Raw genomic sequence first — 18,421 nt, forward strand, 5'->3', positions numbered from 1 at the left:
CCTGGCCTCTTTTTTTTTTTCTTTTTGTTTTTTTTGTTTGTTTTTAAATTGTTTTATTCCTCTTGAGGCTCTTTGTGTATTTCAAAAAAAATTAAAATAAAATTAAAAAACAAAACAAAACAAAACAAAAATGCAACTCCCTCCCCCCCACCCTAAAACTCTTAAAATCTTAAATATGAAACTAGTGTTTTGCTTTCTCATTAAAATACAGAAAAATGTTTGATACAATACTATGTCGTACAAATGCAGTTGAGTGTTTAGGCCCCAAGCAGGCCTGAAACAGTCCCTGAAGTTTTGAGTATTATTAGTTATTCATTATTATTGTCACAATTTGGAAAATGTTGTTTATACTTAATCTATGGAACACAACTTTACACAGCTACTTGAAAAAAGAACAAAATTTCCTTTTGTACAATACTCTTGCTGTACACAGACTTTATGTCGTATTGTTTAAGTGCTGGGGAGGGGATAAAGTAAAAAAAAAAAAAGACGCTCCAAAAAAAGTTTTTTAAAAATAGCATTGGGTCCTGAAACTTTGACATGATTCTCAAGGCTTAAGGAACAAATGAAGAGAGGGCCTGGGGGGGAGAGACTATATCACCCACAGGCCTGCTTGTGAAAATGGAATTAAGTGAGGGGGAGCAGGTTATTTGCCTGCTGAGGAGCCCACTGCTTCCTCGTGCCTTGGGCTGCTCCGTGGCTTGGCTCAGACGGTCACAGCTCGAGCCGCTGTCCCAGGGGTGGCTTCTGCACAGACACCTGCCTGTTGTCCCCATCGTTGGCTGTGCGCCGCAGCGGTGCGGACCCATCTCGGCAAACTGCAAGGCCGCGAGTGAATGGGGGAAGCCCGCATCCAAAACCCCCAGAGGGGGACAGGGCTTATCCCCGGCCAGGCCCCTCTCACTCAGGGAGCTAGAAGTTGTTTTGAAAATCTGGACTTGATGGGTCCTTAGCCAGCTGGCAGCAAGGGGAGCCTGCTCTGGCTGCAGCTGGAGCCAGCGTGGGATTCAGCTCAGCTTTGGGATGGTTGGAGGGAAGGTAAAGGCAGGGTGAAAGTGCCTAGGAACTAATCTTGCACAGCTGTCCCTGGGCCCTGCTGAGACTTGCTCTGAGAAAAAGGTAGATGGCAAAGCCTTCCCTGTCCTCCCCAAAGATGATTTTGGGGACATTCTCAGGGGGGGTTGGCAAGAAATCAAGGAGAAAAGAATTAAATATATATTCAAAATGTGGAAGTGCTAAAGACACTAAAAACCCACCTAACTCCCCCAGGAGAAAACAGCGCACCTCAGCACAATTAGAAAAATAACGGAAGTCCATGCTCCCCTCGCGTGCTCCACAGCTCGCAGGCGTCCGGGAGCCAGCGGACAATGGCACTGGGAGGAGCACACTGGAGCATCGGGGAGAGGGGCGAGCGTGTTCCCTGTAACGTGACGCCAGGCCAAGGCTCGGCGCCTTTGGGTTGTCTATTGCTTGGAGCCTGGATTCCAGTTTCCTCAGTTTATTCAATTGACCCAAAAACTTCTCATGGACTAGTCTACCTTAACACAAAAAAAAAAAAAAAAAAAAAAGAAAGAAAACACACAAAAAAAAAAAAAAACAACAAACAAAAGAAAACCCAATAGAAAATGAAGCTTATATTTCTTTGTTTTAGTCAAACGTGCTCACTTTTTTTTATTTATTTTTTGGTCAAAACTGAAAAAAATTGGTTTTGTTTTTTTTTTTTTAAAAAAAAGACAAAACGTGAGGTTTGGTAAACCTTACGCATAGCGACTGTACTGGTTTGAGTGAAAAAGAAAATTTTTAAAAAAATGAAAAAACACAAGTGTAAACCTTACTCAATTCAGAAGGGATGATTCTACTGGCTGTGAATTTTTACCACCACAGTCATGGGAGGCTTGAAATAAGCCACAGCTTTCCACAAGGTCACGCCAACAAAGTCAAGGGGGCCAAGAATCGGTGGGCTAAGTTCTCTGTCTTCTCTCCTAAACCAATAGCAGCTGTTGGCTGTGATGTCTTATGCAGATGTTGCAAGAACATTTTGTTTCTTTTTCTTTTCGTTTTTCTTCTTTTTTTTTTTTTTTTGTGTGCGTGTGTTAAATTGTCTAAAAGGGAGGATATGAAACACTTTGGTTTGCTTTTTCCTCCTCTCCCCCACCTTATTGCACTCTGGATTCTAGTAAATTATAGGCTGCTATGCCCTCACCCTCTGTCCTGCCAGGTGTTTACAGACTGACCCAGATGTGCTGGGGGAGTGGAAGATGAGGGGGACATTTTCCCCTCCCCATAGTATCCAGATTCAATAAACAAAGCTGGAAAGGGCCCAGAAAGCTCAGAGAGGTTTTCTTCTTATATCTAAAAGTGACTACAAACAGCCAAGAGACTGCGAATGAGCCAGTCCAAGCAGCCAGCACAGCCTCTGGCTCAGTGTATTTTTTGCTTTGTCTTTGGCCAAGCTTTGCTTCAATAATTCTCTAGCTGACTTTCGATGGAAGGACGGGGTGGTAAAAATCCCTTAACTTTAATTTAGCTTCTACTTTTATACATTTAATTACTTACAATAAGAGAAAAAAAAATGCCTAATCTTTCACTAACCATCTTATTGTTCTCATGAATTCAAGAGGTAGCAAAGGTAACAAGTCTGTCCACACAGACTTGCTCTTTAGTGAGGGAGGAAAGCTAAAAACATACACACACACAAAAAATAAAATAAAAAATAATAAAAAAGTACCTAAGGAACTTGTAGCAAGTCCAGCCTACATCAAACCCCCTCCCCACCCACCCACCCTAGAATTAACCTCAGACCTTCCAGTTCAAACATTCACATAAACGTTACAATGGTTTTTCCTTTAATAAAACAAGTACCTCTAAGCAAAGAATATTCATACGAAACTACTAGAAAAGTAAAGACGACCCCCTGCTCACTGAAAGAAATTCCCAGGGCATCCAGTCCCTGTTCAGTCATGGGTAAGGCAGAAGAGGTTTGTGTGTTTTGTGGGAAAAGGTGGCATGTGGTTACGTGTGCCAAGGATAAAGATCAAAACCAAAAGAGGGAGGTATGGTGAGCGAGGCATCGACGTTACTTCAAGCAAAGTACTTGCGCTGGTGCACACCTAGGTAGACTGCTCTGCCCACCATCGCCAGCCCAGGGGAAGGGTGGTGGGTTCCACCACTGCTGTGGCTTTCCCACAGTATCTGAAGGGGCTGCCAACCCTGTGAGATGGTCCACAGACACAGCTTCCGCGCTCGTGAATGCAATGCAACATTATTTCACAGCTACTTAGGCCACTGAAAAGGTCTGTTTTCTTTTTAGTTGCAAGAAATGCCCCTACTGAGATTGGTTTTAAGAGAGGAGGTGAGTAGAGTGACAGTAATATGAAAGAAAGAGGCAGGGAGAGGGGAGGCAGCAGAGGCTGAAAGTTCCCCGTGGTCCCCCTACCTGCTCCAGATAATCAGTATGGCAATGAAGTCAATGTGCGGAAAAAGAAATGGCATTTCTTGTCAGATCACCAAGATTTGGAGGGAGAGTTGGTCTAAATGCATCAGCTTGGCTGTGGACCTTTCTTTTTTTAAAAAAAGGGAAAAAAGGAACTTTTTTTTTAAATGTTAAAGCTACATTTGTTTAGGCCTCCCATGACTGAACAGAGTATGGGGAGTTGCCCCCTTTTTTGTTTGTTTTTTTCTTTTTTCTTTTTTTTTTTTTAAGCAGCAAGTCTACAGAAAGGTGAATCACTGCGGATGGGCTCGAAGCTCATTCTGGAGTCTTTGGCTTATGTGGGAGAGGTATGCATTCGCAGGTGGCTGATCAGATTGCGCTGCTGGGTGAATTTCCCACCACACAGTTGACATTCGTAAGGTTTTTCTCCTGAGTGGACACGCATATGCTCTGTCAGTCGGTACTGCCGGGTAAAGCGCATCCCGCATTCCTCGCAAGCAAAGGGCTTGAGCCCTAAGTGGCTGCGCATGTGCCGTGTCATGGTGCCCCGCTGCGTGAACATCTTGCCGCAGATGTTGCAAGGGAAGGGCCGCGTCAGCCAGTGAGTCTTCTCATGCTGCCGCAGCGTGGCTGGATCCTTGTAGCTCTTCTCACACACTGAACACTTGAAGGGTCGGGATTCCGCGGCGTAGGACTGGTTGGGGTTGGACAAATCCTCGGCTTCATCCTTGCCGCCGTACGTGCCTTCCTCCTTGATGTAAAGGTCTTCCTCAGTGTGCGTCTCCACATGGGCATTGAGCTGCTCGGAGCTGGGGAAGCCTTTGCCACAGGGGATGCAGACATACAGGTTGTCACCATAGGCCACTGGCTCAAACCCCTCCTGCCGGTAGACGTAGTTGGCACTAGTATGCCCGCCGCTCTCGCTCTCGCTCTGGCCGCTGTCGTCACTGTTCTCCTTACCATTTTCCACCTCCTCCTTACACGGGTAGGGTAGGTCTGCACCGTAGGCCCCAGCCAGACTCCGCTCCACGGACTTGGACAAGGGCCCCAGCAGGATACCATTGGGCAGCCCTTCACCCTCATCCCTGTCTTTGCCCCCCTCCTTTCGGTCAAAGGCGTTGTCTTTCTTGATCCACTCCTTCTTGCGGGACGAGTGCCGGAGGCCCTTGCGCTGGCTGCTCTCTGTCAATGAGTGGTGGCACTCTTCGCTCAGGTCCATCTCCATGGGGTCGCTGCTGTCTGCCATGCTGTGAGGAGCTCCGACTCCAGACTCGTCGAACGATGAGGCACTGTTGGCTGCAGGGGCTGAGGCAGATTGGGGAGAGCCATGCTGGCTTTCGCTGTGCTGCGTGTCATCGTGGGAGGCTGCAACAGGGAGCGATGGGCTTTTTTTGGACAGGTCAAGGCCTAGCTCCTGGTCACCAGTGCTCCCATTTGCACTGCTGCCCCCCCCGCCATTCTTACTGGCTCCCCTATTTAAGGAGTGACAGTTCTCTTGGTTGGAGCTGCTGATGAAGACCTCATCATCGGAGAGCTTTCCCTTTGACAGCTCCTTTGAGTGCGAGCCCTTCAACCCCTCATTTGACCCTGAATAGCGAGCTTGGATGACCGAAGCAGTGGAAAGTCTCTGACTCCTGGCAGATCTCCCAACACCAAGGCCACCGGCCTTGCCAGCAAAGGACTTGCCGTTCCGCTTCAGCTTCTTTCTGCAGAGAGCTGCCAGGTCGTGCAGTTGGAGGTAGCTTGCTGCGGTGAGGAGAGCATTAAAGTTCTGTTCACCGGGCTGGTCAGTCGTTAAGAGCTTACCAGTATAAATAAAGTCCAAGATCTGACGGAACACAGTGGGGTTCACCATGTCCGTGTCTAAGTTAATCAGGTTGTCATGCAGGACAAGGGATTTGAAGTACATGCTGCTGGCTGCCAGGATGTTCTTATGGGCACGAAACAGGGCATTTTCTACCACAATGATCACATCACAGAGGAAACCTTTGGCTCGTTGCTGGTTCAGCTGCAGTAGCAGTTGTTTGGCATGATTTGGCAGTTCCATCTCCACCTTCTCTTCCTTTCACCTTCACCTTACCTGCAAAACAGGAGGATGAGAGGTGTGAACCTGCTGTTTCCACTTGAACAAGTCTACATTTAATAGATTGGCTTAACACTGACTGAGGAGCTCTGGGCACATTCAGCCCTGCAAGCTGTGATCCTGCTTGGAGCACAGAGAGAAGTATTTCTCATGCTAAGATTTGATTCAGGTCTTTCAAAAATCAAGTTTGTAAATATCTTTTTGCAAAAGCAATCATCATTGGCTAGAATTACTGTTCAAAATATACCATCAGAAGAACAATGGTTAGGTACAGGGGAAAGCCATTTCCCTCTCCTGACACAAATCTGAAGGGAGAATGAGGAGCAAGAAAAAAAAGGAAGAAAAAAGAAGCATCAACTTCATTGCCATTTGCATATCTGAGCATGTAAAATAATTAGCATAAGCTGCAGCTTCCCTGCTTTAACATGTAGTTTTGTTTCTTGGCTCTTATATGTTGAAATCTTAAAACACCCAGCTGCTCTGGGGTTGAGAAAATGACATGTAGCAACTAAATCCATTGAAGATGGAATTAATCACACCGAGGTGTGAATGGGAAATCTCCTTAAGAGTATGAGAGACTGCTTTAAAAACCACCCCCTGGCAGTGTCCATATCCCAATCCATTGACATGAAGGGCTAAAATCAACCCTGAACTGACTGAAATTCAGGATGCTGAGCTAGCTAAATGCCATCAAATGTCTTCAGTCTGAACTGTTAAGTTAATTCTGCCCTGCCTTTGGTTTTGAAGGAATTTTGTTAAACCGATAGAGTCAAGTAACACATCTCAAGTCACAGTCTCTCTATCTTGTATTGGGAGGAGAGGAAAATTGTGGTTTACTCTGTGTACTTCATGTATTTCACAGACAGTATTCACTATGTGTTTTAGTTTAGATATTTATATTGGCTTTCCCAGTAGTATGGACTGTAGGAAATACCTGGTTTGAGGTGTATCAGAACTAATTGCAATTGCATGTTCCATAGATACTACAGTACATAAAAACTAGAATTTAAATCCGGGGCTGCATTCAGGAATCCAAGATCAATTTTTAAACTTTTTTTCTTGATTTTTTTTTTTGTTTGAAAAGTGCCAGCTACTACTTGTAATGGATATTTGTCTGGTAAAGGTGATTTAAAATAGTTTCTGAGGTTCTGAGGAATTAAATACCAAACATAGAACAGCCACCTTTTACCTTCCACTTCCTTCTTTCCTTTCCCAGTTCATCATATTATTGAAACAGATTTCTCTTATTGAAGGAGGAGCAGGCCGTAAGTTCATGGAAACAAAAAGCTTACCTTTTCTCTTAAAATCACCATCAGTTAATGTTTTTATTGCTTGTGAATCCTGTTACCACATTCTGTACCATCAGATTTAAAATGATGAAGCATTAGACTGCTCTATGTGTCAAGTATGTGTGCACAAGAAAAAGAAATAAGGAGTGATACTGTCAATATTAAAAATAACCTCCCTCAAACCTGATTCTAATAGATAGAAAGATTTAATTTGGCAGAAAGGTGGTAAAATTACGTCATCCATTTCTCCACAACAAAAAGATTTTGCTGTATGAGGAAAGCTACAAAAAGTAAACTAATGAGATTTTCCCTCCAGTGTTGCTGCCTGACTGGCCCGGTACTTACACTTTTACCAACAGATCTGCCAAGCAGGTGCCTCCCTTCCTCCACAGGCCACATTTCTTCACTTGGTTAGCTCGTCAGCCTGGTACTTGGTTATGCATTTGGTAGAATTTTGTGGCCTCTGTTCAGTGCACCAGCACCTAATTCAGCATCCACACAGAGCTCAGTGGCTCGTCACCTTGACCCACAGCCGAAATGGCTGCTCTGCTTTTCTGATCTATGTTGTTTCAGCCATGGATGGGAACCCAAACTGTGCCTTTGTGCACATTGATGTTGTCCCCAGAGGTGGCTGGCTTTAGAGAGGGTGGCAGCCAAAAGGAGAAAATACAGGCTTGCCATGGTGCTAGCCAGTTATTTCTTCTCCATCTATGGCGTTTCTGTCATGGAAACTCACCCTGCAGCATCACAAAAACGTGATAGAGACAGGGATTACCACCGCTGAACAGTGTTGAGCACTTCAAAAACAAGTTTTGCTGTAATTAGTTACATCAGAGTTGCAGCATGCAGGCAATGTGTTTCGTTCTAGTGGCTTGCTTCCAGAATTGCTGATTAAGAGGAAGAAGCAACAGCACAGAGGCACCAAATACCCACTTTTATCTAGCTAGGCCAGTAAAAGCACTTACTTCTGGGTCACGAAGATACATTGATAGGGAAGGACAAAAACATGGCTTGCCATAACACAGCATGTGTATATATATAAATGCATCCTGCTCCAGAATAGCAAGAGACAGCCTACTACTACACTATTTTCGCTGCAAACTTAATGGTGCTTTTCCATGTGTATAACAAAAATCACATCCAGGGATTCTGTAAGTGTTCCATAAAGGACAAAGATCAGAAAGGAAGGGAAGCAGCACGGCCGATATTTTTTGTCTAAACAGAATAGTAATAATAAAAAAGTATGTTACTAAAGTAAAAGTGAGCTTATTTCCCATTCACATGGCACTTGAAGCAGAGGTCTAGAAATCTCTGTATACATGTTTAAGCCTTTGCAGAGTCAAGGTTTGCTGAACCTACTAACAGGAAATATTTTTAGATTTTTACTTTTTTTTTTTTTTTGCTTTCTGCCTTAAATGATACTGAAACCAGGTAATGAGCCTGCAGGGAAAGCCCTGGAAACAGGGGCAGAATTATAGTTCTGCTTTTTACTGACCTTTATGAGGAAGAGAACATTATTATTAAACCTCAGTATGTTCTGCAGCATAAAAATTAGCATAGTACAAGTTGTTTAAATTAGCTCTGTTTATCTTACGTCAGATTTTACAGAAGTATTCATGTTCAGTAGGACATAAGTATGAGGTAGGCTATTAGCTTTAGGAGATTTTAAAAGCAGTGGTCAGGTTTAAGCGTTATAACACTATGTTATCAAATTTAAATTTGTTACCTTGTCTAACATGGATTTAGCAACCCCAAGGAAATTAATATAATGGAACAAGGCAGCAAAACCTTCAGCCAAGTTTAGAGCCCTGTGTTTAAAATTTTGCCAGAATTGCCCACCAAGGGCTTTTACCAGGACAGCAACATGGGTCAGAGAACACACCTTTGACTGACGTACCTTTGTTGACAGAAGCTTTACAGCATCAGCCTGGTTTGTGTATCTTGTGCAGTCCTGAACAAAAAATAAATCCATTCCAGATATTTTCCAGAGCTGATCAGTTACAAACCCTTCTTTAGCAATGAGGCATTTCAGAGGTGGGGGAAGAGGGATGTGTTGGAAAACTTGTTAGCAAAAGAGAAGCAGGCATTATTTCTTAATCTATCGCATTCCTAAGATCTCACTTCTAGCTGAAAGCATGGGACCAAAGACAACTACGAAGTTAAGTCCAGTGTAAAAGTGAGCAGATCTTCCCAAACAAATGACAGGTGCAGCCTTATAAAGGCCTTGCTATCCATTAGTTTGCAGACACTGGCTCTTAACAAACACTGAACATTTGGATAATATCTCCACCACCAATAATGACAACAAAAGACCCAAAAAGCCTTGAAAAATCAGTGGTTTGTATTTCTTGTATCTCAGTATCATTTTTAAGACCCCTTCCTTTTCTGTTCTCTGCAAAAAGATAGAAAAAACATATTCCTAGTTCAGAGGAGCCCTCGCTCAGAAAAGGTTTTGATGCATTTCTAGGGGGAAAAAACAAAACAAAACAAAACAAAACAACCAAACCCCAGACCTTAAGAATATCTAGATATCTCACTGAGGCCACAGGCTTTTATCATTTAATTTGGTGTGCAAAATTTCACTCCTTTGCATGTAAACCAGGATCACAGAAGGCTTTGGAGAAATAGCATTAGAGATGGGTGGGTTTTTTTCAGATTCAGGTTGCTTCCTAGTCATTCAATACACATAGGTTTCAGACCAATGAACCTGCTCAAATATTCTTGTGCAAGTAGGGAATGAAGCAAGACTGAGGCTCTCCACTAACTCCACCATATCCATGACACTTAGACACAGCACATGCAGAGACATGAAAAATACAGGGCACAAATCACAGAATACAGCAGTGCTGCAAGCAGATGCCACACATCAAACAGCTTTGCAAGCTAAGAGCCGATAGCATCTTCATAAGCAATATTGCCCAAGGAGCTGGGTAACTGTGAGCTGCTGTGCCCAGCCTGGGGCACGCTGGGATCCCATGGGCATGAAGGTTGAGCAGAACACACAGACTGCTCCAGGAGCTGTGCTGCTCTCACTACAAAGCAGGAAAACCTTAATTTTCTCTCAGTTTCCACAAAGACTCTTGGATGTCACAGAAAATTAGATTGCCAAAGTACAGGAGAAGAGGAATCCCTTCACCTCTTTAAGTACTATAAAAATCTACATATTCACTACAGATTTGATTCTCTTTAATATCACTAAATCTCTTCCTAAAAGCAATTGCCGAATGAATGCTAAATGTGTCATCTTAGCAACCTCTGGCAGGAGTTGCTATTTGATTTCATTTCTGAGTTATAGATTGCAGCGTATGAATATTGTTTACCTTTTAAGAAGCAACACCAGTGAAGCAAAGAATCAATCAAAAACAGATCTAAGGAATCACTCATTTCACGTAGAGGATTTGTGGATGGATGAGAAGGCTAGACACCGAGCACCTGAACAGTGAACTAACAGTACTGCAGATAAAAACCAACAAACAGATTAGATGTGATGTATCAAATTAGATGCTGTTAAAGCGTTAGCCTACTGTGCGTGTTACAATATACCTAGGAAAAGACAGTGGCCTGCTTACTTATTTCTCTACCTTCCCAAGCAGTCGCGCTGCACTGAGCAGGCACTGCAGTTGTGAGCATGGGGAAGAACAAGACAAAATTAAATTATTTTTTCTACATTGCTCTTTCCCACCAATTTACTTCTGACATTAAATCTGTGTCCAGCTGCTATTGGATCTGGGTGAAACTGAAACAGGTGACTTCTGCACCCTTCAGTTTCAGATGAACTAACTTTTTTAGAGCACTCAAAGACCGCACTGGGAAGACAGCTTTCCTGTTGCTCACTGGGTCATCTGATCTTCCTCTCCCCGCATCCCAACAGAACTTACTTCCAGGACTCTCCCGAGGTATCTGTGAAGTGGGCTTTCATGGCCGCTAACCTTCCCCCCAGGAGCTGCAGTTGGCAGGTCATTAGCCCTGTGCCTTTTAAAGGTATTCACATTCCAGAGCAGCAGAGGCATACGGAGGAATGTAGGAACTGTGTTATCCCAAATGCTTCCCTATCCCAAGCCCCTGGGAGCAGGCAGACAGCAGAACTCAGAAACAGAGGCAAGAACATGCATTTTCATCGTTGGCATTAGAGCAGCAAAAGCTCTGTGAGGTGGGCTCAAGCAGAAAACAGGATGCACTCTTGTTTTTCTCACAGCAGTACCTCTCACTTCAGAATAGGTAAGACCACCATGTCAAGTTACTCGAGGTAAGGTCTGCAGAGCTGGGGAAGGGAGAGAAAGCGACATGCAGGACAGAGCAGGATGTGCAGCTGATGTTGCAGGTGTGGACGTGGAAAGAAGGAGAATGGAGGATCATTTTGCAGAGGATACCACATCAGCAAACTTAAAGTGGTCCTTGTTTAGTTTATTACATTCCAATTAGTGCCAGGCAGAACTGCCCTCCCAGGTCCCTGAAGCACTTCTTGCAGGGCTCCCGCAGAAACATTATAGCTTTGCGTATGGACGCAAGCGCCTGTTTGGTACCTCTGTGCGGCAACATTTGGACATGAGGTACGTGGGCAATACATGCTCAACTGCTACCAGCTCCTGGCCCAAAAAGGAGAGAAGAAAAAAAAGTCAGATGACTTCCCCGCCCCTTTTCTTTCCTGTTCCAGAATAACAAGGAGAGCGACATGGCTAGGCCCTTCTCTACTGCATGGCAAACTGCCCAGGGAAGGGGAATCTCCATGGGTGAAAAGGATAGGGGCCCTGTGTGCATGAAGGCACTAACATCAGGAGAGCAAAGTGATTTCCAGTCAGTGCAGGGCTGCAGCAAAGCAGGAACACCTTGCTATACAAGCTGAGACTACGAGCAGTAGAATGCAGATTAACCACTTGGTTGCCGCTTACCATGCCAGGTACATTGGGCTAAAGGCACCTCCATCCAGTGCTGCCCGACGTGCCAGGTACATCCCATGATGTTCCATTGAAATCACAACAGGCCATCAATAGAACGTGGCTGCACGGATGCAGAATGGAGAACCAGCAGGGACGCTGTTAAATGCAATTAAAAAACTGCAATCAAAATTGAAACGTACATTTTAAAACGGCCACCTGCCTTAAATATGTAACTGCTAGAACAACCTCCCCTCCACCCATTTCCCCAGAACTGCTGAACTGCAATGGAAACAGAGCAGAAGGCCTCTGCAAGTTTCTTGATGACTCTCTCTGGCCACCTCCATCAGGACTCCAAACAGCATGGAGCTTCAGGGGGACCGGTCCATATACATACAAGAACAGCAGATCCCAGGATGTCTGCACCAGCTTCCTTCTGCCCAGAAATTCAGGGAGCTAAATATCACCATTTAGAAATGTCTTTATGATGAGAAAAACCTGGAGCCAGAGCTTCATGGTCTCATCCCCCACGCAGTACAGGCAATGGAAGAAACACTTAAATGTTGATCTTCTGTGTTGTCCCCGTTTCCCTGTCCCCCTACCCAAGCCTTTGAAATCCTACTCTTCTAGAAGTGCTATGGCATTGAGCCAGGCTGGGTCCCTTGGCTTTTGTTACATCTGTGGTGCAAGACAGGAAAAGAAAATACTGTAAACCCTCTCCTGTTTATAATGATGCTTCGCTGATAATTTAATCTACGTTCTTGGAGACTGGAGATCAGATTGATTCATGGTGACCTGCAGCTGGTATGAGTTGCAAAACTTAAGATCTATAATTCCACCCTTCTCTGCCCAAAGGAAAAAGCAACATCATCTTTTCCATGTCAGAGAAAGGCACATCCCACAGATACACTCAGCTCCTCAAGCCTAGGGTATCCTCTGCAGTGCATATCCTCCTTCCTCTGGAGTTCCTGTAATCAGCTCCGTCAGGATTCTCAAGGAGGATAGTCTTAGGGTAGATGCTAAGCACAGGTCGCTCTCTGCAAGTGGTGCAAGTGGTGATGCTGCCCCAGTAAAAAAAACAACACCCAAACCGAAAAAAAAACCCAGCGATTTAAAAGAGGATTTTAGACCCTCACGATGAAGTTAAACTTCTGCATAGCTCTTGTCACATTGATGTCTGCATGTCTCCAGCTGTGCTGCTGGAGATAAAAATCTTACATTTAAAAAGTTAGAAGAATATTGATTAAAGGATAAAAGGCCAAATGAAAAGACTTACAATAATTAATGTAGTTGGATGAGAGAGAACGTAAAGGCGGACACTGGCCTGGGAAACAGAAAATGTCTTCATGAAAAGGACAGTGAATGTAAGGAGATGGTTCTTCATTCTTCTTGGACATCTGCTGGGCTCAGGCCCAGGGCAGTGTTCCCATCACTCCCACCTGCATTCTTATCCTCACAATTCTGTAAATCCCGTTCACACTGAACTAATAGGTCTTTTGAATTCAGATCACCCTGTTTTGACTGCTGTAGACTGAAGATTTTTAAATCTTGTCAATACAATGAAGAAGTGAAAAGTAAGCAAGTGTTTGCTTACTGACCTAGGCTATACTGAGCCAAGAGCATTTGCTGAACTAGTCTGAACAGACCACTGCCAGCACGAACAGGCCAATCCACATTTAAATAGGGTGCAACTTTGAGCATAACGGGCCAGAGCCCCAGGGATTTGGAGCTCCCCTCTCTCCAAAAGATCACACGCTCTGGGCTGCATACAAGCAACATACTACTGGCTGCGTATGCCAGCATCGGGACTCTGCAAAACCATTCAGCAATACCAGCAATACTCAGCTTAAGAAAGTCTGAATGCTGCATAGAAGTATTTCTTGGACAGCAGCTCAAATGCAGATTTACACCCAGATTACAGCAATTTGCTTCTTGCTACTGTGAAGCAAGCAGCTCTTCTCCATAGTTGTATTTCCCCTCTAGGGCAGAGATGAGCAGAGAACTGCTTAAAACAAAGGTGTTTCCTACTGTTAGAGCATCACACTACAATCAGAAATGAAGCTTCATGCCAATTCCTAAACAGAGCCCTTGTATATCATGCATTTATTTTCACTGCTGACATGAAGGAGCCTAAGACTACCCAAACCCTTTAGTGGGAGGAGAAGAGGAGAGACATGGACATTGCAGATCTTGTCAAGCAGAGCCAGGCACTAAAAATTCCTGCATATCTGGAGAGCATAGTTGATCTCAGGAACACAGCAGTAGCGCAAAACAAATAAAGCCTCAGAAGCTAGCGAGCAGCAATAGATGCTGGGCTCTCCTGCAGCCCTGCAACAACTGAGCAAGCTCAGTTCCAACTGTACCTGCGCTGCAAGTAGTAAAGGCAGCTCTGATGTCCCATGCTAATCTAGTGACTACTTATTGCACGAAAATACCCACATATTCATTGGAGTAGCTCAGCCCACACAGGAGGAAGGGTACACTCTACCCATCCACCAGTGAAGGCCCCTTTGGTATGCGCAATTCCTCTCTTTCCCAGCTACCTTTGAGCCTTGATGTACAGAATCCTCCCTTTACAAAGCAAGAATTTAAGACATGATTAAAGGATTGCTGCTACCTCTCAGCTAATCCTAGAGAGTGTTAGGCAGAATCAGCAACCCTATGAATTACATGGAGTGAAGAGATGCTTCTGGTCCTCAAAGCTTGGGCCCTGCCCTTCAGTATGGCAGGCCACAGTTGGCAGGGGGTGCATAGGGTGGCAACTTCATGCTGAGCACTGCTCTGGGTGCAAAAGCACACAGCACGGTGGAGAAGAAGGAACGTTGTGACCCTTTTCCAACCGAGACTGTCTTACCGCACCCTCCCAATTGCAGCACTGCTTTAGGGCTCTGAGTCATCACAGGTACAAGCTGATAGCCCGGGTTGTGTAATGCAGCAATACCGGAGCAAATGCATGGGGAGAGGGGGGTGTGGATGGACCTCCAGGACAGGGAAGAGGCAGACGGCTGGGAGTATTAAATCCACTAGCAACTGTGACTCAGACCCTTTAGTTACAGGGTTTGTTAGAGCAAACAAGACCTCAGAATACTGGGAGAAATGAGAGAAGTTTTGATAAAGATCCTCACAATTGGCCTGCTTATTTTTATTTCTTGTATGGACTCAGCGAACTTTTCTGTAGGGACAAGCAGTCTTCACAGGAGCATCTGTGTACAGAATACTGCTAATATTATGAACTTGTTGCAGTAGTTAACACTGAGCTCCGTACCTACAGATGCAGCAGCAACAGTTCTCATTAACATAAATAAACAATGCCTTAAATACAGCACCTTTTGTGCTTTATGTCTTTTTTTGTCTTTTTTTTTTTTTTACACCCCCCCCCCCCCCATGTACTCAGCCCTGTACTTGCCAGAGAAATCTTTGTCTCTTAAGCTTCACTTCGGTGAAGTCTTTGAAGCAAACCACTGTTCAAGAGTTGGTTCTAGCAGTATCAAGACTGTACTGCCTGCAAACATCCCTCCAAATCGAATGCTTAACTGATCACCCCAAACCCTCATATATTTGGTTTTTTGCAACCACCAAAAAGCGTTTCTGCAATTCTGAGCCTGGCAAATAAGAGGATGCCAGAAAGCCAGTATTGCTTGTAAAAGCAGAAGGCCTAGCAGACTCAAAGTTTTGCAAACTGCCTGCCTTGCATCCAAATCTATCCAACCTGAGGATAACCTAAGGGGAAAGCAAGGTTTACTCATTTTCAAAATTCTTCATTTCCTTGGCTGCCTCTCCTCAACCACTACTTCTCATTTTGACTGTTCTGTTCCCCTGCCTTCTTCACTTGAGACTTCAGACTTTCTTTAAACTCAGCTCACACACTGCAAGGAGGTCACTCTACATACACTTCCAAAATCCACCTCTTCCCAGCAGGGTTCCTGTCCTGCCATCCTTATCTTGCAGCAGTGCACAACAGTGGTCCAGGTCTGCAGATATCTCATGCATTTGGCCAGCCTTCTCTGTCAAGACAGTTTCTCAATTTTGGGGATTACAGCTCCAGGCGCATTATGAAAGGTAGCTCAGCAAGGTCATGGGGTGTTGAAAACTTTGCTATAGTCCAAAGTACAGAATCTTCCTCCTTCCCTACACACTTCTTGTCAAGGTCAAGGATTTTCTGGCAGTCCTCAAAACACAAAAATTATAGACTCTTGTCATGAATCAAGACTTAAAACATCTCTCCATTTAGAAAAAGTGGAAGGGGAAGAGCAAGCAGAAGGGAAGGTACTTTTGCCCAGGATTTGGTTTCGAAAAGGGGTTTGGCAGCCTATGCATGTAATAATCGGAAATATAATCAGAAAGCTCCTCAGCACAGGACCCCTAGAAGCATTTTATACTGAACCATGTACACACCCCAGAGCAAAAGAACCAGCGGCTCCCCGCATCCGTTCCAGTCTGCTCAGCTTCTCCTGAATCAACACTGCCAGAAGGCAAGCAGCACTGTAACAAATTAGCACCACTCACAATTTGTTGAAGTTGCTGTTCCATTGTTTGTTTATTTAAAATATGCGCGCACGCACACACACACACACACACACACACACAGAGCTTGCTCTCTGCTGCCATCACCCAAATTTCAGATTTGTAGTCTCAGAGAGAGAGGCAAGCAAAGGCGGGGGATTAAACCCGTGCAGAGCAGCAGTCACTGCACTGGGACTGCTTGGGTTTTGCTCTTCCGCTACAGGCAGAACAAAAGAATGCCCACGCTGTTCCAGCCTGGAAGATCAAGGTGTCGAAATCCTTATTTCAGCACTTGACTAGGAAAGTAGCATTAAGAAAAAGAAAGAGCCACAGGCTTGAAAGGACACAGCACTAATAAAACTCTTAGTGCTAATGCTATTTATGAACATCCAAGGGATAATCTGCACCCCTTATCAGCCCACAAGATTATAAGATCTTTATCATAGGAAACATGTCTTACTTCATAAAGTACTGTATAAGTTTACAAAGCACAATATTAGCAGCAATAAATAATTGTCAAAGTCAAGCAAGGAGGTGGCTGTAAAATCTGAAAAAGTATGGCTGTTCCTATTTCATTCTGAGATCTGGGTAGTAATATTGTAGATTGAGTGGTTGTTCTGACTTTGTTTGCTCTTATGCACCGATCTGTTTTTACTTTAAGAGATTATTTGGGAAATGTGCTATGCTTTTATTTACATTGGAGAAATTAGTGTTTTATCATGAGGCGGTCACGACAAGGGTGATTTTAAAGAGCTGTAGTAGATTCTTATCCTTCCACCAAATACAGTCTAATTTGCCAGCATGTATCAGTGTGCCAGCCGTGATTCCTTTACACAGCATTTCTGTCTGTAGGCACTTACTGCACATAGAGCAATGGCTCACCAGTTGCATTAGGTAGCCTACATAGACAGCTTCTCTTTCATTTGTCTTGCTTAATATGACATTAACCTCTGGGCTGCTGCAGGTATAGTTTAAAGGACAGTAAAGTCAGCATCATCACCTCAAACCCGTACAAGCTTTCATTTAGTTTTTTTTTAATTTTAGAGAAATTTTTCTGGTTTATGAATGCTCTAAATGTTTGCATCGTCTGGCTGCTGTGTCATGTGCTGATAGATAGCTGCATTATCCAAAGCATCCCTGCTAGCCTGGGTTGAGCACAGTTTTGGTTTCTGGACAGGTGAATACTAAACACCACAGTTACCTCCACCAGTCTAACAACAATTAAGGAAATTAATAAAGTTTGTACTCAGATTGATACCTTTGCACAGGATTCTGTGGGTGCTAAAACAATTACAATTTTATTCTTCAGATAACCTATGGTTAATCCAATGTCAAAATGCTGAAGCTTAACTATTTCAAGAGCTACTCGCTTTACATTTGTCACCTAAGGAAATTGCGAAGCAATTTGTGCATTTGTTTCCTGTCAGAAAAAAGCCTCAAAGAGCACAGCGGAATGGATCACACTCCTTCTTTCAGCACTATTAAAACAATCTCATTGGTAATTATTCTCCTCAAGATGGGTGTGGGGGAGGGCAAAGCTGGAGCAGATTCTATTTATAGGAGATAACCTTGGGAAGAAAACAGGAGGTACCAGAGAAACAGGCATGAGGGGTGAAGTTGTGACAGTACTGAAACTAGCAGGAGACACAGGTGTACCAGGTGTCTGTGCCAGAGAGCTCTGAGAACACAAATGTGGCCGCACCCCCTGCAAGATTTAGGCTTGGCTAGCAGGTTTCATAGGCACTCAGATGAGAATTCACAGAGGCAATTCACGTATCTAAAAGCTTGAGCAAGAGTTAAAAAAAAACCCCACAAACTAAAAGGCTGTTTTAAAAGTTTGCTGGATCACTTCCCACAATGCTATTAAAGCAAAAACAAAAAAAACCAAACAGAACCAAAACAGCCAGAGAGACTGAAACCTCCGAAACAACTCAGCAGTTTTGTAGCTACATAAATAGGATCAGAATCTGTCCAGGGGAGTAATACAGGTACAAACTACTGCTAACAGCCACGACAAACATTGATACTACACCTTGGAGTGGAAGGAAAAAATAAAATTGTTATATCCTGACCACTTCCAGCAGAGCTCACTAATGTAACAACATCAAGAGACTCCCAGAGGATGCAAAAAGTGTGTTTAGTGAGGATTCGTTTGGACTAAAACCTGTCTTGGCACTGTGCATTCCCAAACACCTGTATCTGGTATCTAGCTGCTTTCAGTCACTGGCCCTTGGCTGCA

The 18,421-nt window shown here is 44.0% G+C and overlaps 1 protein-coding gene across 3 annotated transcripts; it reads right to left on the reverse strand.

Moving 5' to 3' along the window:
* Positions 1-2,825: 2,825 nt before the first annotated feature.
* HIC2 (HIC ZBTB transcriptional repressor 2) lies at positions 2,826-11,722 on the reverse strand. 3 transcript variants are annotated; one of them, XM_009950887.2, is made up of 2 exons: positions 11,695-11,722; positions 2,826-5,513 (listed from the first exon to the last, which is right to left on the reverse strand). In XM_009950887.2, the coding sequence occupies exon 2, from the start codon at positions 5,478-5,480 to the stop codon at positions 3,768-3,770; it is 1,713 nt and encodes a 570-aa protein (XP_009949189.2). In that variant the 5' UTR covers positions 5,481-5,513; positions 11,695-11,722; the 3' UTR covers positions 2,826-3,767. The 3 variants fall into 3 exon arrangements, with proteins under 3 accessions (XP_009949189.2, XP_086330335.1, XP_086330334.1); XM_086474209.1 differs by lacking the exon at positions 11,695-11,722 and adding an exon at positions 10,126-10,145; XM_086474208.1 differs by lacking the exon at positions 11,695-11,722 and adding an exon at positions 8,703-8,723.
* Between the last annotated feature and the right edge of the window lie 6,699 nt (positions 11,723-18,421).

Source organism: Leptosomus discolor, chromosome 16, assembly GCF_034619465.1.
Source record: "Leptosomus discolor isolate bLepDis1 chromosome 16, bLepDis1.hap2, whole genome shotgun sequence".
Lineage (NCBI taxonomy): Eukaryota > Metazoa > Chordata > Aves > Leptosomiformes > Leptosomidae > Leptosomus > Leptosomus discolor.

Excerpts from the sequence above, each read along its gene's own strand:
- HIC2 (XM_009950887.2), bottom strand. The coding sequence starts at position 5,480 with ATGGAACTGCCAAATCATGCCAAACAACTGCTACTGCAGCTGAACCAG.